Source organism: Poecilia reticulata, chromosome 9 (assembly GCF_904066995.2).
Source record: "Poecilia reticulata chromosome 9, P_reticulata-male-v2, whole genome shotgun sequence".
Classification (NCBI taxonomy): Eukaryota; Metazoa; Chordata; class Actinopteri; order Cyprinodontiformes; family Poeciliidae; genus Poecilia; species Poecilia reticulata.
Genome location: NC_088838.1, coordinates 5,279,530 through 5,305,824, shown reverse-complemented (window position 1 = coordinate 5,305,824; position 26,295 = coordinate 5,279,530). Strand labels below are relative to the sequence as shown.

Genomic DNA, 26,295 nt, shown 5'->3' with positions numbered 1-26,295 from the left:
AGAGTTGGAGAGGAAATTGTTGATAAAACAGGGAAGGTTACATCACCACAAAACAAAACAAAAAATCAATAATTATCAATTGACTGATATGAAAAGCTTGTCTTGTGATGTTTTTCAGCCATATCACCTACCTTGGAGGTAACCATGGTTATGCCAATAGCACCTTTCTGCTCTCCTAATTCACACATAATTACTATCCTCAAGCTAACAACAAGCTAACTGAAATGAAGCTACCAGACTATATTCCGGCAGAGCAGATCAGAGTTTTAGTCATTATTTTTATAAACTTTTATTTGCTTTCCAAATCTTTCCATTTTTTTCCATTATTTTCTAGTCATAGTAATATAGACTCAGGCTGAAGGACACTATTAAGACTTGTAAAGTTTGAGAAACGTTTACATCATAGACATGGTTGTATAAATCCATTTTTTTGCATGTCACTGACAGTTTGTTTTTTTTGCAGATGGATGATAGCAACAAATTCAAAGACTTAACTGCTCTGTTATGCCTAGTTGCGACAAAGCCAGCTGGAGCTTCAGGAGGTCCAGGTGTCCCACAGACAACTGACGGCTAAGTTGGCCGAGCTAACGGAGGAGCACAGTCTTCAAACTCTCAGCCCCCACCCGTCCAACCTGCTGTGTGAGATAGAGCAGAGCATGGAGCAGGAGGAGCAGGAGCAAGAGAGGGAACAGGTAGCCCTGACTCGTCCGCTCTCCGTGTAGCATAGCTAGCTGAAAGCATGGACCGCTAACATCGAAACTCTTCCCGTTACAGCTGCGTCTACAACTTTGGGAGGCCTATTGCGAAGTCCGCTCGCTCTGCTCCCATCTCCGGGGAAACGATGTCACAGACTCGGCACTCTCCACCGACTCCTCCATGGATGAGTCCTCGGAGACGTCCTCGGTCAAGGATGTGCCTACAGGGAGCCTTCACACCAGCCTTTTAGAGCTAAGGAGGTTAACACAGAATCTGCTGGATGGGAATGAGTCTACGGTAAAGGATCAGAGCTGGCTTTCTGGCTCAAATTCTAAATTCTTTTTTTTTTTTTAATTATTATTATATTTTGAGTTGAGTGAGGTTCTTTTAAGAGGCACCAAGTAGTACATATTTTTCCCGCAGTACATAACTCTTTGCCATTCAGGCTAAACCTAACTGCTAGGATATCTGGGGAAACAAATAAATTTTTATGCATTTATTTATTACTAAAAACTCCAACCAAAGTGGACATTTGAGAAAACTGCATTGGTGGGAAAACGAAGATTTAAGGTCCAGCTGCGACATTTATTACTTGTCGCAGCAAGCAATAAATACTTGCAAATGATGATTCCTAATCAACGCTGTCTTGTGTTTTATTAACTCTATATTCTAATATGCTAGTTAAAAGTAATTCAATCTACATCTTTCCACACAAATCAACCTCCTGGCGCCATGTTTAATTATTAACAGGAAGTAATGGTTGTTTTGAAACAATCTTATTGGCTAACATACGTTTTAACTTTGCACTACACTGCCCCCTAAGGGTTTGGCATGTTTAAAACAATGTTCAGGGGCGGATTTGTATGGATCCATGTGCAGAAACTTTTCTGAAACTGACCCTGTGCAATATTTTTCTTGAACTCATTTTTAAAAAAAAAAAGAAAGAAAGAAAAAAAAGAAGCACTGTTGACATCTGAGCTGTGACTGTACACCTCTCCGGGGTGCGTGTTGTGAAGTGGGTTTTTGTTTCCTTCTGGAAGGGTTCACGGCGCAGTGATGAGGAGGCACTAGAGGAGCAGGTGAGGAAGATGGGAGAAGAACTGCAGGAGGTCAGAGAGCTTTATGAAGCGGAGCAGCACAAAACACAGGGCAACGAAGAGGAGCTGCTGCAGATGCACAATCAGGTATTCTGATGTTCAGCTTAAAGGAACAGTGTCAAAAACATTGATGCAAAGCTCAATGTTTTTGAGCTTTGAATTATGTTGCATTACTCCCTCATCTAAAACATTCCTTTAGTGTTGCATCGATTCTTTGAGTAATCCTTTGATCTCCGTAGCAACAATTCAGCTGTACAAAATGCTTGGGTGGATCTAACTCCGCCTTCGAGACACAGCTCCTCCTCCTAGCTGAGGAGGAGCTTCAGGTTTCTGAGCTGGGTGACTCCCCCACTCAGCTCCTTTAGACTAGCCAGCAGCAATTAGCAAACACCTGGTAGAACTGTGCATATGTTTGAGCTCATTATCAGCTACTTCTCAGTTAAACTCTGGTAAAAATGTTCTCAAAGGGTTAATAGAGGAGCCATGATGACTTCCTGAAGGTGGAGTTTCAGGAAGAGTGGGACTTTTTAAAGAGACAGAGGCCCAATTTCAAGGCATTACATTAAAAAGTTTATTTTCTTTTTTCATATTTGATATATATGGCATTTTCACAACAACTGAAGTTAACAAAGTTACTTGATTGTGCTATAAAATACCACTACATGGCTGGAAAGTACACAATACTGCCCCTTCAACACTCCCACTCACTCTGTTGGACTTTATTCAGAGTTTTTGTGAGGTAGACCATATGCAGAAGTTTCTTCTAAAGGAATGTCTGTCTTAGGTCCAAGAATAGCAGAGTTGATGGGGAAACTCATGAAGGTTTGTTATGTAGGACATGACTCCAACCTGCCTTCACTCCACCAGGGCAACCGACTTTCTTCTCTTTGCTCGAAAACAAGTCCTGGAAACATCCGTCTGACGTCAGCTGCACTTTAACTGGGTCAAATCATTATTTCACACATGAGCAGCACTCTGACTAAATCGTGCCAGCTGAGCTGTTTGGAATACACAAAGTGTTCATCTCTCAACTCCCCTCTGTTCCTCCTGTGCGACCTCCAGATGGCGCTGCTCTCCATTGAGATCTGCTCTCTGAGGGAAGAGAACGAGCGAATGAGGGCGATGGCGGACGTCCGAGAACCCAGTGAGCAGCTCCAGAGCGCCATCAGAGACCGAGACGACGCCATCGCCAAGTAGGGTCAAGCACAGAACAGCACACCGACACAAACAATGCAGATGTAGCCAAATGTACTTTAAGAGATTTATGTTGACTCGTTAAAAGCGGGGTGGCCATCGTAAAGTTAGGCAACAAAAAAGAAACGGCAGCAATATTTAGGTTTATTTAACCTGTCAGAGAAAGAAATGTGGGTGTTCATTTTTCAAAGTCATGTTTTCACCTCGTTATTCATACAATTACAATTATTAGAGTTCCAATTAAATATTTCATTCACAATTTAAATATTTAGTTCCCGATTCTATATTAAATATTTAGTTTTAATTTTGTTTTACTTAGCTCTAAATTAACTAACATTTAGCTGCAAACTAAATGCTTATATTGCTGATGCTGAGCTGGGAGGTTCTCCTGTAGCAGTCTGCATTACAGCTGCTCTGAAGGAGCCTCTGACTGAAGCCCTCTGTTTTACAACAGTGTCATGAAGACATTATTCATAATGTTCTCTGGTTAAACTACGCACTACTTTGTGTTGGTCGATCACATGTTGACTTGATGTAAAAATGGGTTTTTAATCTTCGCTTTCATATTTTATCTACATGAAGTAGAGATTGCCAACACTTTCAAACAAAGCTTATGCTTTTGTTTATGCAAATGTAAAAATACTGAAGCCTGTCTTCTTACTCAATGTGTGTGTGTGTGTGTGTGTGTGTGTGTGTGTGTGTGTGTGTGTGTGTGTGTGTGTGTGTGTGTGTGTGTGTGTGTGTGTGTGTGTGTGTGTGTGCATTGCAGGAAGAAGGGTGTGGAAATGGAACTGGCTAAATGTAAAATAGACATCATGTCTCTGAACAGCCAGCTTCTGGACGCCATCCAGCAGAAACTCAACCTGTCACAGCAGCTGGAGGCTTGGCAGGTGGGTCAGAGAGGACAGGAAGTAAACAAAGGAGCAGCTTTTTAAAATAAAAACAAAAACAAAAACTTTGTATATGTAGTGCAACTCAACCTGTTCAGGCATCTTTTCTAAGTGCATTTATTCACCATTTGAGTGAACTGAGACTAACCTTCCTCATCCTGATTCCCTTCCTCTAACTAGTCTCATATTTGTGACTAAAAGCTGCAGTACGTAACTTTTATAAAAAAGTTTTTTTTCTTACATATTTGTTAAAATCATCATTATGTTGTGACAGTAATGTATAATAATCTGTGAAAAAGCTCCTCTGCCTTCTCCCAGTGCTTCCAGTGCTAACTGCAGTAATACACCAGTCAGGAACGACCAACATACCCTGCCATGAATGCTAATGCTAGTTAGAATAGCAGCTGATCACGGCGGATAAACAGTTTTCCTGAAACTGCAAGTTGTTTCTCCGCCGTTATTACATCCTCAGTGCGTACACTAGCCTGATTGACAGCACTAAAACCTTCCTCCTGGCACTGATTGGTTGCTTTTTTTTTCCCCTCAAAAAATATATTGTTTTGAAGAACAAAACATAACACAAAACAAAGTGCAGCAGTGCAGTCCAAAGGAGAAACCAAAGAAAGTAACATGTACAGTTTACATATTTTCATTATTTATAGTCCAAGTCTAAGAGTTAATAAAGACATGATGGTGGACACATGTCCTTGACCATAGTCCAAGAAGGGTTTCTGTATGCATCCAGAACGAGTAACATCAGAAGGTCCAAGTGGGATGTCATCCAAAATAATCTTCCTGCACCCAAAAACAGATTTGGGAATCCATTGCAGTAAAATCATTTGCTGCTTCTGAGCGGGAACGGTGCAGTTTGTCAGCAGCAGCTCTAAAGAGGTGGAGGAGCTTGATGTTTCGTCACCACATTGTGGCAGTTTTAACAAATATGTGAAAAACATATTTTTGCTACACAGTTACGTAGTGTAGCTTTAAATCCGCTAACAGAATCTTTGCCCTAATATTTACCTGCTGTGTGTGACGGCGCCCACTAGGGGGACACGTCACCGTCTCCCTCCCCGCCCTCTCTCCTCTGTAACCAGCAGCTCTTTCCTCTCTTCTCCTCGCCCACAGTTCGCCTCCTCAGGGCTCTTTACTGTTTGGCTCTTGTGGTTTCTGATCTAGTGGCCTTTCTCAACTTCAGTACCACCCTCTCTCCCCCGTGGTACCTCCCCCCCTTCTGCCTTAGAGGTGAGCCCTGAGCTGCTGCCTCACCGCTCTAACCTGACCATGGCACACCGAGTCATTTCATGCTAAAGATCTGCTCATTCAGGCTGCTAGAACCATCCACGTCTTCATCATCCCTGCTCCACCTCCCCCCTCTCCCTCTCCCTCTCCCTCTCCCTTTCTCTCTCGCTCTCTCTCTCTCTCTCTCTCTCTCTCTCTCTCTCTCTCTACTGCAACACTTTAAGCTTTGTTTGGAGACTGTGCTGGAGTCATCTTAACTGATCCGTAGCCCATCACAATTTAGTGACCGATGGTTTTATATTGGTGCCGCTTCACATGCAAGCTGGCACTGAATGTGTTTCTGCTGTGGGAAAATGTGTTTTTTATGTGCTGAGTGTTTGTTTTTAATGGTCTTCCAGCTTGAAGTCGCAGCCTGTCAGCGCCCTCTGGTGGCTGAAAGCCAAACATAAAGAGGAGCCTGCAGTTCACAATGACTAGACTTATTTTTTAACATGTAAAACAAGAAAGCCTATAAATATGAATAGTAGTGCTGCAACTAAACATTACATTAGTTATAGATTATTCTGATTAACTGGATAAAGAAATTCTGTATTACTGTACTTTTATACAATATTAGAACTACATTAAAAGATGAAAATGAATAAATAATTCAAATAGAAAAACTTTTCATTAATATGCAGTAACTTAACATTCCTTTAGTGAACGTTTGATCCTTTGTAGCAAATCATTGCCTTTATGCGAGTCTGTACTCCAGTTAATGATTAATTACTAAATTAGTAGACAATTATTTCAATAATCAGCCCTAATAAATAGTTACATTTTTAAGCATATATTGAGAGTTTGTGAACATGTTTGTGCACACTCCTCAATGTGCAGCAGGTGAAAATGAACTTGTCTTACAGTCAAATGTTGAAAAGGATACGAACCGTCCATGTTAGCATGTTTCGTTACGTCTAAACAGGGATTCCTAGACGTCTCAGCTAAATTTGGTAGCCATGTTGTCCAAAGTGACTCGTGTTTTTTGCATCACGCAAGTCACAGCCTGATATTGCCACTTGTGCAAATCACGAAGAAGAAAACAGGAAGTGGGGGGAGGGTGATGGATTTTTTAAATAGACTTATTACGTGAACATACGTATTCATGCAAGGGAATCACAGCAACTGCGAAATTATGTCTTTTAGACATTAGCAGAATGTCAAACCAAACAAAGTTTTGTGCACATTTGTAACAAAGACGCAGCTAATGGCCCAAACTACGACAGAATAGCTGCAGAAAAAAAACTCAGGAGTTGCAACAACCTATCCAAACTCACCCTGGAGGAAGTGCTGTGGTGGGAGATCGAGTCTCCGTGAACCTAACAACACAGGACACAAAATGTGAGCTCAATTTCTTCCACAGTGATGGAAGAAAACAGACAAATTCATTGAATAGAACTGCTTTTAGTAATCGCTGTTAAACGGTATTAGTTTTTGCTTCAATTATATTCCTTTTTAACTTAACCTATGAGTTACATCAGACCTCAACACTGTGCATTTTGACTTGTTGTTTCAGCACTTCTTGAATTATTACACCAGCAGTTAACTTGACAGAGTCCAGCTGTTTCACATCTCATCCCCCCCTCACCCACAGGCTGGCGCTATCTGTGTTTATGTTTCTCTGCGGTTCCCTTCTCTCTCGTTCACTTTGCCTCTCTGGCCGTAGGACGACATGCACAGAGTGATTGACCAGCAACTGATGGACAAGCACCAGGACGAGTGGCGCTCGGTCCACGGCGCGCTGTCCGGATCGTCGAGGAGTCAGTCCCCGAGGCGAGCTCGCCGCGTCTCTGAGCGGGACAAGAGACTTTTCTCTTTTTTCAAAAAGAACTGAGCCCTGTTGGAACTGGCCCTTAAAGCACAGCAGAGACACGCAGAGACAGACGCAGGTGAGGGGGTGTATGGGTAAACAGCTCAGCCAAAGACAGGCGGTGGTAGACGGGCGCTGATGTTGGGGGGGGGAGGTTCAGATCATTTTGCACTTTATCTGACCCATTGCTCTGCTCCTTATGAAGGTAAAAAAAATAAAAAATAAAAATTCCCCAGAGGCTTTGGCTCAGCAATCCACCCTAAAGAGCGCTTTGCTTTCTGGTCTTACAGAACAGGACAGGGTCACAAAGTTTACCTCCACAGAGGAAGGTTTCCTTGTAGTGCCTACAAAACCCACTGCCAACTCTGTAGAGGTGGAAAACAATGTTAAAGCGTTTCAGCATGTACAGTATGCATCTCAGTTATCAGGCCGAGGAGTCTGGGGAAAGGCAGAAGTTTGAAGTGTTAAAGTGTAAAGAGAAGTTGTGGCAGTGACAGAGGACACACAACGATGGGGAGTCTCAGGTTTATTCATGTGTCAGGGGAAAAAACATGGCGTGTTCAACACAACTGGAAAAGGTCAATTCCCAAATGGAAGAATATAAATGGAGGGGATGACTTATGGGCTCTGTGATGGACTGGTGACCACTGGAGGTGGGCACCAGCACCCCTCCTGACTCCACTGGGAACCAGAGTGTATGATAATGGATGGATGGACTTATGGGCATTTTAAAAATGCAGTTCTAAAAATGTAAATAAAAAAAAAAAGAAAAAAAATTCAAGAAACCTCTGACCACCGTAGCTATTGTAGCTAGTTGCTTTGATCTCAGACTGAGTTTCTAAGTGCAACAACTTTTTATTTATTTTTTATTTTTTAAACAAAACAGCCAGCCTGATGAAAACCAGCCAGTTCTCCTACGTTATTTGCTAAGTACAGAGGCTCTGTTGAGAAACGCTTCCTGGACTGTGTTGAGATTTTAGATTTTGCAATTATTGGTTTACAATTGGTTTTTACAGTTATTGTTTAATTGTAATCTAAATCACTGTTGGGGAATAATTAAAACTTAAGATTTACAACATCTTGATTAGCGTTCGTAGCCGGGGCTGAACCCAAGTGTTACACCAAGAACTAGAGCTCAAATTCTGGCATTTCGGTGGTGGACATACAGCATAGTAGTAATATCCTATTCACAAAATGTAAACAATATGTTGTGGCAACACGTCTGTCAATCATTATGAGCCACATGAGAACAAGGTTGTGAGAAGTCGGCCCTTTGGAGAGGCTGGGATTTCCCCCTGACTGTTTGGCGCCAGTTTTGTTGAAAATTTCACAAATTGTAATACATTATTTTTAATTTGTGTTTTAACAATTTTATTGTAAACACCAGGGAGTACTTAGCCATACTAGCCCATCTAAACCAGTCAACAGTCCAAAAGGAGCATGAAGCCAGGCAGCCTCATGGGGAAATTCTCTGGCCTGTTATAGTTTCTTTGGGAACATAAATTATTTTTTTTTTACTTTAATTTCTTAGTTCTTTTGTATTTAAAAAAAAACAATTATAATGAATTTTCATCCTTTGTTTAAGAATTTATCAACATTGCATTGAAACATTCAGCTTAAATAGGATTGGGTTTAGGCAACAGAAGGAAAACTAAATTAAAAAAAGATCTAAAAAAAACTCTCCATCCTCGTCCCTGACAGATGAATAAACCTTAGTGGGGGTGGAAGAACTCCTTAAATATATCTTAGTGGTATTATTTTCCTACTGCTCACATCATGGACATCATCTGAAGAAAAAGCACTGCTCAGTGTTGTCTCTGTGATGTCAGTCATCTTCCTAGTTGACCAAATTTCTTGTTTACATCAGCTTTTGAAGGGGTTAGGATTTATGATATGAACAATAACTATGAATCCCACCAGTTAAAAGCATGTCAGTGTACCACAGCTGTCAGCATTCAACATGACCGTTTGCATTCACTCCTACTGGAGATGGTCTACCTCCATTCTTCTCGCTTCAATATTTCACAGGCACTTTGATTTCTTAGCTTGCGGGCTTCCATACTTGGGGGACATTTCTGACTCCACTGGCGAAACACAACGAGGCGAGCTCCGATCTTTGAGCGTGGATGATTTTCTGTGTGGCACATTAATGTCTGTGTGTGTTTGAGCTCGTGTTGAATGAAGCTGTGCAAACCTATGCAGGTGTCTTCACGTCATCTCAGCTGGTTGTTGGGAAGGATCAACCCAAAGAATGATTTTTTTATAAAAAATGACAAATAGGTTTGGATGATATATTTATAAGAAAAAACATACTTTTTTGACAGAAAATCTTTTTGTAGAAAGACATATCTGTACAATGTTTTTGTCGACTGTTTTTAATGTCTTGTGAATTGAAACTCCTTTGATGGAACGAAGCATCTTTTGGTTTCTTTTTCTTTTCTCTTTTGTTTGGTGTCACACAGTGAGAGAAATTTCATAAATTCAAATTATTTATTCAAATTCTTTATCTATATGATGCAATTTACTGGACCTAAACACAAAATCCTAAAATGCCTCCACATTTAAATTATCTTTAAGAGAAGAAACAGATTATTATTCTATTTTTTTACAGAAGTGTTTAACTGCCCAAGCTAGTGAATAGATACAGGAGCAGCATCCCACTAAAAGAAGAAACCTTCTGCTATAATGAGAAACTTCCAAGTGTTTATGAGTTTCATATTTCATTAGAACGATTCTGTTCCTGTATTTATTTATTTCCTTCTTCTGGCAGTAAAATGCTTCTGCATGTAAACAGATGTTTAGCAAGATTTAGCTTAGCTTAATTTGTCTTATTTTAGCAAAGACTGGAATTTAGAAAAGGGTGTACGCAGCTAGCTAAAGTTTATATTTTAGCGTCACTGTGAATGTTACCACCCACATTCAAATCTATCGAGCTACAGTGCTTTGATACTTCAGGGATAGAGCCTAACTAGCTGTGTCCCTGGTTTTAGAGATAAGATAGCCTAGCTTATCTAGACACAAAGCTGGCTGGCATGAATAAACAGCCCTAAAAGTTAAGTATGCTAATGTGTGGGCCTTGTTTTTTCAGGTAATCCGTTATTGGTAATGACTTAAAATGAAAAGAACTGGGACTGAGGTTCTGTTAAAAATGTATGAGCAGCTAATATCTTGACTGCAGTACATAATTATCTTCATCTGGCATAAATTGAGACCAGCTAATCGTAGAGCCTGAAGCAAACGGCTAGTCTGAGAAGAGCCAAGCCCAAAGCTAACTTGTACCTCTGTGCGTCTCTCCATTCAACTACAAGAAATTTAAAGTGACTTTGGTCATATTTTTTAATAAACTGTCACCATTGCATTGGATGGTTTAAGTCTTTATAGGGAAATGGGGATTGGAGGCTGTGCAACACCAACTGTTTTCCTCTGTGAAACATGCTGAGAATGGAACATGTGAAGCATTTATACACACCTACCTAATAGAAAATAAAGGCATAAAAGTTAAAATGGCGCACACTAAAACCTCTGTGTTTGTTTTCATATATCAGACAGTTATACTGACTGGAAACATTTCCATGTTTCACTCTGAGTAGTCAGGAAGATCTTTAGCGCTGCACCAATTCCTACCTCCATAATCGATGTATATAAGCAACAGATTTTTTTTGTAAATAAGCATCTGAACCAAACATGACAATGATTAACAGGCTCAAATTATAAAACCTCGATGATGTTTAAGTAAAATTACTTTTAAGATGTCAGAATTTCACTTTAATCTTGGCTCTTCTTGGCTGCCTCCAGGATCAGCTGGATGTTTTAGTAAATGAAGACACAGAAAGTCTTGTGTACTGTATACAAGAATTAAGGTAAGATTTTAACAACTTAAAAACATATAACTTCAACAATCGACAGTCCCTTTAAGAGCCATTTCAAGAGACAAGTTTTGAAAATGAGCCAGTAGATTATTTCCAGGCCTTAGTCAGACTAGTGAATAATCATTTTTAGTGTAAGGATTTACTTACATAAGATAGACTTGATAAGTTATTTTTATCAATATTGTCCTGATAGAACAGTTTACTCCATAAATTACATAGCAAAAGGAGACACTATTTCTCTGTACGGTAAAGCAAAACGGCACAATAAGCCCAATTTAAAAAAAAAATTGTAACCTCAAACATCAGTTTATAACATAATAATACTGGCCAGCAGAGATAATCACAATCAGTGTTTTTATGTTACCAATAATCACATTAGCAAACATATTGGAGTCAGAACTGGGACAAGAACTAAACTTGTTTGTTTTTTTTATTTTTTTAATGTCACATCTTACAGGAAAAAGAATTAAAAAAAAGTTATGTTTGATTCTGCTGACTTTATTTTGATGTAAATGCTGTTTGTTTTTTTCTGGTTGAATTTGTCTCTGACGCTGCAGCCTGAATGAATTCTTTCCCTCACATCTGAAAACATGTCCAGTGTCTGTGTGTGTGAGTGCCTGGACGTCCTGATGCCGGCCGCCATAGGTTGTGTTGCAGTGGGAAACACAGAGATCCCATTGAGTGTGTTTGTGTTACTCATCTCTCCCTCGGTCCGACGTCGTTTTCGAATTTAGTGCTTTCGGTGGGATCATTGTACTCCATGTGAGTGCTTCCATTCACCACTGACTGACGGCACTGTTTTAGTTACAAAATACTTCAAACTATTCAAAAATATTTATCATGCAATTTTCTTAGCATCCTTGTTTTTGTACGAATAAACTCTTTACAATCCTCGTGTCTCAGTCTCTCTGAGTTGGAAGCGCTTGTGTTTGTGGTTCCCACAGTTGGACAAATGGAGCCGCTGATCCGTTTAATCCTTCTGCTCAATTACAAAAACAGTGCATCAGATATAAACAGCACTTTGAATATACTGTACAAATTGTTGCTGATTAAAAAGTAAAAAATAAAAAAAAAAGTCTCTGGAAGGACAAAAAACAATTTGCAGTTTTGAGTCCAGCATTTCCTCCTATATTTCATGTAAGGGTCCAGATTCAGTGGACATTTTCATCCAATGCTGTTAACCATCATTTCCTAAACTTTACCAAGTTTCATATTACAAACACAAACTTTACTGTATTTTATTAGGATTTTATGTGACAGTGGGAAATATGACTTAATGACTTAATTAGCTGCAAATTAGTTGTGTTGTCCGGTCAGACCGTCAATTCCTGAAGCCCCCCCTACACACTCACACACACACAATCAGATAAGCGCACATGGAATCAGTGCAGCACCGTAAAAAAAGTTATGGGGTCCAAATGACCCCATCTCTTAAAATTGCAGGAGGGTTAAAAATAATTGCAAATCTAAAAAAATAGTATGGTTTACTCCTGTAAAATGCCTTCATTATCAGATTCATCAGTTAAAATGGTTCAAGCCTTCATTTTGTGTAACTTTAAAGACTTACAGAAAATGAAATCCTTAAATCTAGTGCCTCAGAAAATGTGAATATTACAGAAGATCAATTAGAAAATTATTTTAAAAAATAAAATAAATGAAATTAAAATTTTACTTTCATCTGAAAAGAGGACTTTGGACCACTGAGCACGAGCTGAGTTTTTTTTCCTCTCGTGAGCCCAGGTTCGACACGTCTGACGCTCAGGACTGGCTTCACATCAAGAATGACTCTTGATGAACCTCCGTTCAACCCTGGAATGGATTTTGCTCGACAAGGCTGCCATTAACCCTGCTGCACCTTTTCCTTTCACCCAGATGAGACCAAAATATCACTTACTGCAAAATGCCTTTGGTGTTAGACCAAGAATATATGAAGAAAAGAAAAGAATGAAAGAAAAATTCATTGGGAACCAAATTTACAAAAACATTCAAAAAACAAATAAAAGTTGTCAAACAAATCCTCTAGGTGAGTGAAGCACTTCCTGCTATATTTCTTGTTTTTTTTAGGATTTTCAAAATTGTTTTTTTTTTTTTACAGAATAAAAGATATACTGTGACCTTCCTTAAAAAATGGCCCAAGTTGTTTTTTTGTTGTTTTTTTTTTGCCAAAAGTGATTGTTTTTGTCTAAATGATCTTTTGGAGAGAAAAAAAAAGACGTGATTTAAAAAAAAAAATAAAATCTTAAGCCATTATTTTAGAAAGGTGACAAAGTTAGTCATATCAATATATTCAGTGCACTATTTATTAAGCTGTAATTATTTTTGCTTCCTTATCGCCTTCGCCAGGCTTCAAATTCAACCTGAACACCAGGTCAAACTTTACACCGTCTTCAGGAAAAACAAAAACAGATTGCTAAAATGAACTCTGGACCAAAATCAATCATTATGTGTCAAATATTTATTTCTTTAAAACGTTTATTACTGATTTAATTCATGTAGGGAAAACTGAATAGTACATCTTTATTTCTCCAGTGTACAGCGAACCACAGCTGACGAGTGTGTTGTTTCATGACCCCAGCACACGAGGCATGTGCAGCACATGCACGATTTGGTGCGCCAATCATGTGTGTATCTTCTATATTGAATATAAACACACATTTGTATATATACACTATACACCATGTGTGCACTACATACACACGGTAGAGAGAAATCAAAGTGTGGGCTTTCTGATACCTGTTGGCGTGAACCCACCAGAACCCGCTCAGAGTATTTCCTCCTCCTCCATCTGCAGTAAAGCTCTCCCAATTAAAAACCAAAAACAAAAAACCAATAACAATAAATGTCAGTAATAGATGCTGATGGGAAAACATGAGTCAGGTCCAGACGCAGGGGATCCAGTGCTGCCACTCGTTCTGCCATGTTGTCGCCATGGACACCGAAAACTGACTGCTAACACTCGAACAGGTTGAGAAGGAGGGAGGGGGAGGGCTGGTGATGGAGATCAAAACATGACATTAATCACTGTTGATGGCGAGAACACAGTCAGTTCTCGTTAGCTTTTACCAAAAAAAATAAAACATCTGCAAAACAAAGAGTTACATGTCCAAAAAAATAATAAAAAAAACAAAATTAAATTAAAACAGAACAGAAAGAAAGCAAGAGGAACCCCATTCCGGTCTGGAGGAGAGGACACAGCGATGGCGGGTTTCTTCTTGCAGACGATGAGTTAGTTGCCGCGAGGTGCTGATATGTGGGTGATGAGGGAACACAAGGCTGGCGGCAGCAACAAAGAAGAAGAAGAAGAGGAAGAACGGAAAACATGAGATCAGTTAACATTGGCTCAGCGCTACTGGAAGTTAGGTGATTAAGGAAGGGGAAGCTTGGCAAAATACAGAGAGAGAAAAAAACATGAGAAAACACCAGTTCAGTCCTTTAGGTTAACTGCTAAACGTGCTAATCGACTTCATCGTTGGGCTCGTTTCCCCCGACAACGAAACTGAGAAGTTCATGATCTGTTGGCCATGCGGGTGGATGAAATGTACGCACTTTTAAACACATGAGGAGTTCTTTCTTTCGCAGCCATGAGCAAAGTCCTCGCTCCGCCCACGGGGAAGAAAAAAAAACTAATTAAATGGAAAAGTCTAAAGGAAACGAGTCCTCCCCCCCTCAGGTGCGGAGCCGGCCTCAGCCCGGAGCGTCCTGTGTGCGGCGGAACGGGAAGGAGAGATGAGATACTGATAGGAGGGTAAGACGGGGGGCGGAGTACGCAGACGGAAATATGAGCTCTGTGTCCGTCAGACGTCGGCTTCAGATTCTTCACCGAAAACGAGCAGCTCAGGTCAAACAGTGCTTATCTGATGCCTTCCAAATAAAACCTGATCTGACGTTTCATAAAAATCTGTACAAATTCTTTTTTTTTTTTTTTCCTTTTCTGTTTTTTAAAGTCTTCATGATTAGTTTGTCCAAAGGGGACAATATTTCCATTTATTTTATTTTTATTTCTTTTTTTTTACTGTATATTCATTAAATCTTTATCTGCTCTTTAATTTAGATGCTCTGAGTCCCATGGTGTGGTGTGTGAGTGTGTGGAGAGGAGATGCCTCCAGCCGTTCACCGCTCGCTTTCGCTAGCAGCACTTTTTCTTCCGTTTACTGTTCCGGGTGAGTTTGACCACGTCGTTCTGTTGCTGCTGCTGCTGCTTGGCTAGAACCTCCTTCTTGGCTTTTAGCACCAGCTCTGTGATGCAGTTGAACATCTGCAAAGCAACAACATGATAGTTACAATGTGTTTGGAGGACTCGCTTTTTTCCCCCCCGTTTTGGAAAGAGGCTGCTGATGCAATGCTGGATTTATTTTTAAATTAATAAATTCCACAATCACAGTGATTAAAAGATCCCCACTTTTTTGTGCCCGTGCATAATTGTGAGCTTCTTGCAAATGTTTTGCAAAAATGGTTAAAAACTTTGGGTTTCAGTAAGTGCTACCTCCCACCTGCAGGTGGCAGTATTTCTTACTTCTATTACTCAGCCTGACTTGGCATTAAGTTAAAAGTGACTTCCGGTGAGCATTCCAGACGATTCTTCCAACTTGGAAGTTTTAATTTCCCATTTCCAACCACATCTGGAACGCATTAACAGTGTGTGATCAATATGTAAATTAAAGTGTGTCTGATCAGAGTAAATCAAACAAACAAAATAAAAGATCAAACTATTTTTAGTTTTTTGAGGAATCAAAATGTTTGTATTTATGCTTGTCGTCTTTTGTTTCTGCAAAATTCCTTGCAAATATTTCTAATGTAGCAGCATAACAGTCAGTGAGTTTGATAGTAAAAAAAAAAAAAAAAAATCACAAAAACAATCATGGAAGCCTGGAAGGCCTGATTAATACAACACAAAAATATAAAACAATGTTCAAACAATTGGAATTTTATATGACAAACCAACACAAACAGATGATTAACTATGACGTGAAATAGGCTGTCTTGGGAAAACAGAGCATCTTCGGTCAATATTTCTGAATGTGAAAATCATGCATAAATATATATTTAACATATAAAGGAAGCAACTATTTGCATTCAATCGCTTTACTCTGACACCCCTAAATACAAGGCAATGCAAGCTTCAGGAGTCATCTAATTAGTAAACAGAACAGAGCTGTTCATCAGAAAAACACTCAATGTGCCATAAGCTTGGTGAATATAAAACATGCATAGGGTTACAGTGTTGATGTCGGTCTGCTTTGACAGGCCACAGATAGTGAGAAGCATGGCCTTTGTATTATAAACTAAAATATTAAAGCTGGAGTTGCACCGATTACAGTTTTTTAAAAAGATTGATTACCGATCTGTTAAAAGGCTGAACTGTCCCGATTTTGGCCGATGTTTTTGTGGGAAAAGTTGCTAAATACAGTGACAATTGTTAAGTTGGCAACAGTGGAGAAACTGCTGAGACGAAATGAAAACGGTCTAGTCAAAGTCCAGGGCTAAATACAACGGACAATCGCACAATTGTATATAAGAAGAATGGAGAAAAATGTAACTGTTTAGATGTAAAAAGCTGGTAGATATTCTAAGGTGAACCTGAATCATGCCATGCCTTTTGGATTTTTATTTGTAAAAGACTTCGGAAATCAAAACTCAGTTGTGAACTCCAGTAAAATCGTTTCCGTCATGAGTGGGAGTACTCTGCACTTCAAGAAGAAGCTGCCTCACCTCTTCAACGTTGATATTTTCTTTCGCGCTCGTCTCAAACAGGCTGATTCCCATCTGTTCCGCAAACTTCTGCGCGTCGGTCGTCTCGACCACCTTTGAGCTGGGGTCGTCGTTCTTGTTTCCCACTGAAATGAGGAAACGCATCACAGGTTCTGATCGTCTCTCTGCATTCAGCCAGACCTCCTTCGGCGGCGCGAGAACGAGACCCACCTAATATTCGGCAAACATCGTCACAGTTCTGGTTGATTTCATGCAACCATCGTTTGACGTTGACGAAGGACTCGGCGCTCGTGACGTCGTAGACCACTATGACCCCGTGCGTTCCTCTGTAATATCTGGAGAAGGGAAAACATAACATTTGTGTTGGCACCTTGTTGTCCTTGGACGCCAATATGTGAGAGACAATTAGTGATTCAGCAAATAGAATCAATACATAAAGACAAAGCACAAATTAGAAGCTCCCCTGGCTAATTATGGGTTCACCAGTTGCAGTTTTCTAGCCGATCTTTAAGAAGCCTGACGTGCCGATTCCAATTTTAGCCAATACCAATTTTTTTTGTCTGAAAAGTTGCTAAGTATAGCGACAACGGAGCCAAGTTGGCAACAAAGGAGATGCTATTGTTAACAGCACACATGCCGATTGGTTCTGGTCTGTATCACCAGAAGACCTGAGAGGTTCTGGGAGATTGATACAACATCAGATCTCTAAAGTATTGTAGTGCTGGGCCGTTCAGCAATTCATAAACTAAAGGACGTATTCTAAAGTCTGAGCAAGTGGAAGGAAAAAATAAACCTTGTAGCCCCCAGATCCAAATCTTATAGAAATATTTAGTTGAGCAGATTTTATATGGTTTTCCAGTGGTGCCAGAAGACAAAGCTGGCAGTCTTTTTTTTTTTTTTTTTTTTTTGTAGTTGGTGTCCAGGAGATGGGGACAAATCTCAATTTTGAATGTAATCAGCCTGCAATTTCAATAAAAAGGTTTAAAGGGCAAATACTTGTTAGCTAAATGCAGCCTCAATAATTAGTTTGGTTATAAGTCCAATATTTAGGTGAAGTGTGGAGAGACGGCACATCAAACACACAAAGAAGCTTTTGTCAGCCTTCCTGTTAAATGTGATTGGATGGGGATTCTGCTTTGTTGGACATTTGGGACAAAATTGGCTAACAGTAAAAGGACAACGCGCGCGCGCGCGCGCGCACACACACACACACACACACACACACACTACCTTTTCTCCAGGGGGGAAAAAAAAAAAAAAAAAAAAATTCCACAAAGCTGAACCCCTTTATTCAATAACTTGTTACTTATATTCCTCAGAATATTTGTACAATTTTTACATCTCAGAAAACATCAAGGTTGTAACTGTTCGCTACTCGATTGCCTCTGCAGGTTGTTTTCCCTGAGCGGTCCCAGAAGGTCATAGCCCAACAATCCAAGTTCACAGCAAAATTCATTTAGGACGTAATGAGGTGCAACAACACTCCACTTCAGTGCCGGTAACAATCAGCCTGAACAGGCATCGTGTTCTGTGCAGGGATTCCTGGAGGCCTGGTAAACTGGGACCGTAGTTCTCCTCAGGGGCTGAAACATCCACAGCACCTCATGACTTTATTCCTTCAGGAAGAGTTGGCTTCCTGCTCCAAGACCCTCTTCTGCAGCTTTAAGTGAAAACACCTTACGAATTGAGATTTTAAGTTACATTACTCCACTTAAAATGACTAGAAAACAGCCAGAAACCTCAGATCGGTGCAAATCTTTGCTTTCAAATATATTATGCCATTATAAAAACTCTTACAAATTCAGCAAGAGGTGTGGAGAGTGAAATAATGGAAGCTGAAACCAGGAAAAACACTGTGAGGCATTCTCCAACCATGACAACACAAACGTGACAGAGCAGAAGTATAAAGCCTGTGATCCATGAAGATAAAATCTGACAGAGCTTGTTTTGCCTTCTGTGTGGTAAATGGACTGAACCTGCACACTGCTTGACTAAATATATACACACAGACTCATCTGCAGTCCTGGTGTGTATACATTCATAGCCTGACACACAGAGTTTAGGCAACTTGAAGCACTTCAACATGCTTCGCTTCCAGCAAAGACGATGCTGGAAACCTACAAGAATACGAAGATGACCCACTCAGTCACAGTGTGCACATGCTCATTTGGTAGCAAGTCTTCAGCTGAAAGGGACCTGATGAGGCCTGTATACTAATGGGATGAATTCAAACAAAAATAGCCCCCCAAAAATGCACTTCCTGGCATTACTTTCTCTACAGCCACGTCTTGTGTAGAGGCCTTGATTCTGTATCCTGACAGCAACATGAAGAACTTCAGTTTAACGCTCATCTGTTTAAATGTCACTTAGATGACTTTGTTCCACAACATCTTAAAGAGCAGTATTATGTAAAAAATGTATGTTCTTGAGCATTACATCGTGTTATGTTATTCAAGCTACTGAGCTTCCGCCTCATAGAGCACCCCTCGCCCCACTCAGCTCCTTCAGACTAGCCAGCAGCAATTAGCAAACACCTGGTGGAACCGAGCAGCAGCTGAGCTCATTACAGGAGTTACTCCTCAGTGCAACGCTGGTAAAATGTTGCTAAAAGTTAATAGAGGAGTGATGTGATGGCTTCCTGGGGGTGGAGTTTCAGAAAGAGCAGGAGCTTCTTAAAGAGACAGGCCCAATTTCAAGGCATTAAATTACAAAGTCAAATACGATATAAACAGCATTTTTATAACCAAAGTTAACAGCTACTTGACTGTGCTATAAAATGCTACTATATGCCTATAGTGCCCCTTTAATATAATATAAATCCATTATAGTCTTTATGGTCTTAAACTGACATGTAATGTGTAGTGAATCAGATGTATTATTACCTACATCTTTATAGATGTAGATAATAATACCATTAATTAAATATTTTCACCAAAGTCTGAACAGTGTTAAATAAATAAATATTGCCCAAACCTAGTGTCAACTTGTTTAAATTACAAAGTTCATAGTTTCAGTTTCATAGGAGACACAGGCTCTCTGACAAGAGATATTCAGGTAGGCAACAGCAAGAGAACATTGAACACATTGTACGAGGAAAAGACGTCTACCATCGACATCATTACCAAGGGAACGTTAATCACTTGAGATGTTTTGGATGCTTTGCCTTCCTGAGCTCATTCTGCCGGACTGAGGAACTGATGCAGTCACTGGGGTTCAGTTTGCTGCCGGGTTATTCAAATTAATGGAGAATGAAATTGCTCCCACTTAACACTGCAGCTCAAAGACGCACTGATGATTCATCTGGGGTGGATATTGGGGTGGGGGGTGTAGCGACAGGAAAGTGTGATGTTCACTCCTAACTCACCCTTACTAACTTTAAAAACAAAATGTACTTATATAGGGCACAATTGTCTATAAGCCATAGTTGTCCACGCTGCATGTATTTTGAGGTCAGGCTTCATGTGGGCCGCAACGATTTCATATTTTCCTTAGAAACGTTCACACACCAGATATTGATACCAGACCTTTCACTATAACTAATTTTGCTGGATGATAAATTGTCCCAGAATTTACTGCGATAAACGTTAATATTGTTCTTTGGAGACCATTTTCATATAACATAATGGTAATGGCATAATAATGGAAGAACATATTCTCCAAGGTCAATAAACTTTAAATTCTAATAATCATTTAAATACTGGAACTTGAAACATTTTAAATGTCCAAAATAAATCAAAACAACAGAACCAATAACATTAATTATAAACTCTCCATAAAGAACATTGTTGTTCTACTTCTTCAAAAAAAGGGGGCAAAACACAAAACTGAGAATTTTTGTCATCCAGTTTTTGGTAGAAAGAGAGAAAAGAGAAAAACGATAAATCATGCAAAGGGAAATTATTGAGCTAGTTTAAACATATTAATTGATTTACTGCTTATTGCGACAGGCCTAATTGACACTCAGTTCTGATTTTTTGAATCGAGTATTGCCGTAATGATTTCAAGAAATCCGTTTTTTTTTTCTGTGTGGTAATTCATATTACGAATTAAATGAAAGTGCAATGAGATTTCTGCATAAATGGTTTTCGATCTCAAAGCGACTTGCATGCGTCACACTGTGTCGTTTTGGAAACGATTTTCAACTTTATCCAGTAATAGGAACAGACAATATTGTCATAAAATCATAACACGGAGGAAGTTAACAAAACAAAAGCACAGCTAACGGCAACAGCATTTTGCGAAGCACTGACTGCAATTTCTGTAAAGAAGTCTGTCTAGATGTGCAGTCAGGGTCCAGCTTTGCTTTAACTATCGTTTATTTGATCAGTATATGAAATAAAACAAAAAAACAAAACAAAACAAAAAAAGGAATACCCTGCTGTTTTATCTACCCTTACATCACTGGAATGCATCTGATTCTCATTCACAACATGTTGAAAAATGTTTTAGTTGGGACAAATGATGCAGCATAGATTAAAGGTGAACCCCAAGAATAAACTGTTGTCCTTTATAACGTAGTTGCTGCTTCTGACTGATCTAAACGCTGTTAGGTGAGCAGTGATGTTTCACGGCTGCTAACTGGAAGATAAAACAAAACCTGACAAACAGTCGAGTTTTAAAGTGTCCAAGCGGTTAGAAATCAGAGCGAGCCCCGAGGCGTACGGACCAAAAAGTGTAAGTGCAGCTGTTGCCGTTGCACAGCGAGGAGCCTCCCTCTTCCGTCTGTAATTAGGATCTGTGGGGGAATCCCACCCAGTTTCACGGCGAAGCACAAACTCGCTGTCGCTGCCTGCCAGCTGCTCCCCTCATATAATATCTCATTTGATGACCACAGAGCGCCTCCCGAGGCTTCGATCGGCAGCGTGGAGTGGCGGCTCTACTCACGTGGAGGTGATGGTGCGAAAGCGTTCCTGGCCCGCCGTGTCCCAGATCTGCAGCTTCACCTTCTCGCCGTTTATCTCCACCGTCCGGATCTTGAAGTCCACACCTATCGTGGTGATGTAGCTACCTGCGAGCAGCGGACGGAGACGGATGTAGAGAGCGGCACGTGAAGATGTGGAGGAATGTTGCTAAAGTACTTGTACCCTGTGACGTTTTCAACATTTTGTCACATTGCAGCCGCAAGCGTCACTGTTTTTATTGACGATATGGGGTTTGGAGTTTTCTAACAACAAAAATATGTAAAACTGTGACATGCATTTCTACTCAACCCCCTACTCAAGATTCTAGAGCAGGTATCTATGACAATCTGCCCTATCCATAAGGGCATATCTATTCAGTCTAATTCTATTTTTTATGCTCTGAGCGACGTCATGTTTTATTATTTATTTTACATTATATTTAGAATTCCTAATTCTACTTTCTAACCATTTGAAAGAAGATTTGTTGAGGTTTATTTTTACATGTTTGACCAAAGTAGTCATCCTGTTTTTGTTTGACTTGTTTTACGTTGGCTGTTGTTCTAATTCCACTGACTGAACAAATTAAAGTTGTTTTTACATGTTGTGACGCTATTGGTATAGTTAAATGTTCTGTACTGGTGCAGCGTTAGCAAATATATTTATAATTCAGTACCTTTATGTCTGAATAAAAAAGATAAAATGTTTTAAGTAAATTCAGCATTGTTACGTTCTATGATTATCGGCCAGAACTAACCCTCTGGTATCAGTGTTGGTATCGGTCATGAACAAGTTAATCGGTGCATCCTCAGTATTTACTATGACTTTTGTATACCAGGAGACTTTATGAAACAGCTCAATCTTAGCCAGATTAGACGGAAAGCATTTTTAGACTCTGTCCTAAACTTTGACTTGGCCGTTCTAACGCATGAATACGGTTTAATGTAAACCATTCAACTGCAGTGCTGGCTGTGTGTTCAGGATCCACGTCCAGCAGAAAGGTAAACATCTGCCTCCTTTTCAAGTCTTTGCTCCAGCATCAGTCGGTATTTAACTCCATCCATCATCCCATCAAATTTGCCCAGCTTCCCCAAAGCATGACTCTGCCACCCCCGTGTTTCCATGTGGGGAGGGCACGTTCAAGGTCAGGGGTGTCCAACTCATTTTCAAGATTGACAATGTTTTAAAAGGGCCAATTGTGGCCAAATGTATTGATAAAACTACTTAAGCTGCTAAAATATTAACAAATAGCTGATTCCATATGATATGAGAACCTCAAAGTTAAATAATATTGAACATCTTTTCAGCTTCATGTAATTTGGCAGAACGCAGATAAAACTGCAGTGATTTGATGGATTAAAAATAATATTCCTTTGAAAAGTTTTATGTCTAGGGCCGCATAAAATCCTTCTAGTGGGCCGGATTTGGCCCACTGGCCTTGGGTTTGACACGTGTCGTAGGTGATGTGTAAAGATCCAACTAATGTTGATAAGTAGACGGGTATTAGCAGCTACAAGTGTTTGTTTTTCATGGAATGGCAGCACTGAATTTCCACAACAAAATGCCACTAAATTAGCAGTAATGTTGTTTTAGACCAAATTTTCCACAAACATCAACATCCCATAGAAGAAAATGTATGCATCTTGTATTTTGAAAAACTTTTGTTTTTAGTTTACTTTAAAACCTAAAACCAGAAATTAAACTGTGGGTTTTATTATTATTTTTTACATATGACAAATTGTTTTAAAATCACTCATCAACAATCATGTCCTTTTTTTCTAAACATTTATGGCTCTAAACGAGTTTCACTTCACTGGACAAAGGACCAGTTATGGTCTGCCATATAAAACCCCCCAAAGGATCCTCTGCGGTTTGTGGCTGTGGTGTGACAATTTGTTTAGGTGAGGTGTGAGGCAGAGGGGAAGCCACAAACCTGAAAATGTGTTGTCTGCGAAGCGCAAAAGGAGACTGCTCTTTCCCACTCCTGAAAAGGAAACAAAACACAGGAAAAGGTTTAGAGCGCAGCAGGTTCCTAACGCCTCCCATCCTCGTCTCCGACGGTTTTGTACAACCTACGGGTGTAACTAGGTTTCACGTGGGTTCGTATCGTAGACGTCATGTGATGACGACAGCAGCAGTCGGTGTAACCTTTGTGTACCGACTTTACAGTCAACTTATACGGACACCTCATGAGCTCAATTAGATTTATAGCTAAAGTGTAACAAACTAAAGCACCTAAAAGGAGCAGAGAAACTATGTACATCACAAGTTAAAGAAAACAAAAAGGAGGACAGCAATGTTTACAGTGGGATTGCTGCTTTGTCCTCAACAGATCACCTTTCTGCTTCAGGCTCTCCTGTCCTGCCCGTTCCTTTGTGTCGTTGCAGGCGGCTAATATTTGATTGGTCACAGGCTCTTGTGATCTCTACGGCGCAGAGTTTTGTTCAGGCTAACAATAGAAAAAGCTTCAAAGGAGAGTTTTCAGAAAACATCGTGGCTTTCAGCTGCCTGACTAAAAAAAAAGAAAAAAGGAATAAATCACTTTCTCTGACTAGAATAAGCTCCACTGTCGGGAGTTTGATGGGCCTTATAGTGATTTACAATAAATATCGCAGGTATACGATGAAATATTTGCCAGAATTACATGGAACATGAATGAGGTCACGTCAAGCTGCACTGCAGGGTGAGAATCTCATCTCACTACAAATCCTACAGCCATCAGCATCTACAACTAGAGGACACCTGTACAGTATGATTTACAACATTTAGCTTCCCTTTGGGAGAATAAAGTATTTTTGGATTGAACTGATTTCAGTAACCTTGGTAGTGAAACTCCCAAGGTTTCACTATGGCTGTGATGTGACAATCCCAAGGTTTCACTACCACGGCAATTATAAGCTGCAGTTTTCAAACTGTGTGACTTTAATAACAGTGGTAAGTGGCAAACATTTTGTTTTCATTTCATTATTTTATTTTTGTGATCAGAAATATTTTCAAAAAGACTTTTCTCTTCTGCAAGTATGAGGGAAATATAGGAGTCTTCTTTCATCCAGCTGACCGGTGACGTGGAGGAATGGCACCGTTGGGTTACTCGTTAAAACTCTGGTCACTTTAACCTGATGTTGAATTAAAATTATTGTAGTAAGCCATAGGAATAGCACAACTGAATATTTAAAATCTTAAAAACCGTGGAGGTCGGTGGAGATCCACTAATCAGAACTTTTATGGCCAATGCTGATTTACAGCTCTGCTTAAAATCTGAGCAAAATTAAGCAGATGAATAGGGGGACAGAAAATACACACTTTTCAGTGTTTTACCTTCTGTTCAGAAAGAGATTCATTAGTTCATCATTACCACCAGTACCCTGCACAAGCTTAATTAGCCAATAAGGTGACTGTTGACCGCTTCACATAAAATTGTATTTTCCTGCCGCTCAACCATTTTTCCAAAAATAAGCCGACAGTTGCAGCACAGCTGAAGGGACACTGGAGCCTGTCTGAGAGATGTCCCTTGTTCTGCACTGTGGCCAGCCAGCTGATGGGTTAGTGGTGCCAGGATTTGGAACAGTCAGTGAAAGCAAAGATTATTGACCCCCCCCAACCTCAAACAAAATCAGACCCCCAGCAGGATGAGACGCTGCTTCTAAAGAGGGTGGAGTTGAATTACAAAAGTGCCAGAGGAGTAGCTCCAACCACCCCAGTACAGCTTTCAGCTGTGACTGGAAATTTCTCTTGCCTGGGTTAGGAGTACATATGACAGCATGCGGCTGACTGCTCTTAACACTTTGAGTTATACTCCCCACTTTGTTATTCTCACTTCAGTTTGGGCAGCTGCAGCGATGAACTCTTCCACAATCAGGGAGTTCAGACTTCCATGCTAACCAGGTACCTAAACTGAATCACTACGACAGCTTCCCGCCACTTAGTCAACATTAAGTACTTATAACAAATATAAATAACATATTGAGTCAAGAAATTAACGCCAATAACATAAATAAAAATGTCTAGAAATAGTTATTTACATTGCCAAGCATGAAACAGAGATGCTAACTTAGCTTCAGCTAACAGATACAACCAAGAGGCCAAATGAGACTGACATAAGACAGCCCCGGAGAAGCTATTTAGGTCAAAGAGAGGCTATTGCTATGGAGATACAATAAATGCCCCACTAACTACCGAACAACACCAGAAACGTTCGGGAGACAACCCCAGAAGATGTGGAGGCGGTATCCGGCTTGACATGCCCAGTCCGGACACACAACCTCCGCCCTGTCACTGGCACAGAAACATGGCGGATGTGTACATTTCCCTCATTATTTTCGCTCTAAAGCTATAAAATGACACACGGTAAACGCGTTCAGGCAGTGTGCTGTGGCGCAACGCTGTATTTCTCCTTCTCTTCTGGTAAAAACAAAAAATATACATATATATATAATAAAAAATTCGACAAGGCCCACTTCCCGTCCCGCATCCCCGGCGTCTGCTTACCGCTGTCACCGATGATGAGCAGCTTGAAGAGGTAATCGTAGTCCCTAGCCATGCCGGTAGCTGGTAGCTAACCTCCGCCTTGTGCAGCTTCTTCGCTTGGCTTGTTGCTCAGGTCCCCCCTGTTCCGTAGAAAATGTATCTGCCCCCAGGTCCCCTGGTAAGAAAAAAAGAGTCACAACCGAAGCTTGAAACTACTAGCCCCCCGAGCCGGTGGCGTTTTTCTCGGGGTTTCGCGGCGTCAGCAATCCTCCTGCTCCGCTGCAAACAGCCGGAAACTCTGCTTCCTTCTCTAGCGGAGCTGCACCCAAGTGTGACCCGGCCTCACTGCGCAGACTCCAGCTATAGCACGCATAGGACAAAACAAGATGT

The 26,295-nt window shown here is 40.3% G+C and overlaps 2 protein-coding genes across 6 annotated transcripts in view; one reads left to right on the top strand and one right to left on the bottom strand.

Annotated features, from left to right (window-relative positions):
* Window positions 1-12,660, top strand: part of bicdl1 (BICD family like cargo adaptor 1) — a 31,075-nt gene extending 18,415 nt beyond the window's left edge. For 2 of the 4 annotated variants that reach the window (XM_008417272.3, XM_008417271.3), the window contains 6 exons: window positions 513-692; window positions 775-993; window positions 1,737-1,880; window positions 2,856-2,986; window positions 3,757-3,877; window positions 6,819-11,722. In XM_008417272.3, the coding sequence (XP_008415494.1) occupies window positions 513-692; window positions 775-993; window positions 1,737-1,880; window positions 2,856-2,986; window positions 3,757-3,877; window positions 6,819-6,986 (963 nt within the window). In that variant the 3' untranslated portion in view covers window positions 6,987-11,722. Of the gene's footprint in view, window positions 1-512; window positions 693-774; window positions 994-1,736; window positions 1,881-2,855; window positions 2,987-3,756; window positions 3,878-5,002; window positions 5,120-6,818; window positions 11,723-12,571 lie in introns of those variants that run through there. The other 2 variants (XR_014089172.1, XR_534358.3) reach the window with 2 other exon arrangements.
* A 611-nt stretch (window positions 12,661-13,271) lies between these two features.
* rab35b (RAB35, member RAS oncogene family b) lies at window positions 13,272-26,252 on the bottom strand. 2 transcript variants are annotated; one of them, XM_008417274.3, is made up of 6 exons: window positions 25,927-26,245; window positions 23,372-23,422; window positions 21,425-21,548; window positions 16,751-16,875; window positions 16,541-16,665; window positions 13,272-15,086 (listed from the first exon to the last, which is right to left on the bottom strand). In XM_008417274.3, exons 1-6 carry the CDS (start codon window positions 25,976-25,978, stop codon window positions 14,958-14,960), a joined length of 606 nt encoding a protein of 201 aa, XP_008415496.1. In that variant the 5' UTR covers window positions 25,979-26,245; the 3' UTR covers window positions 13,272-14,957. The 2 variants fall into 2 exon arrangements, with proteins under 2 accessions (XP_008415496.1, XP_008415497.1); XM_008417275.3 differs by lacking the exon at window positions 16,541-16,665 and having other exon boundaries at window positions 25,927-26,252.
* Between the last annotated feature and the right edge of the window lie 43 nt (window positions 26,253-26,295).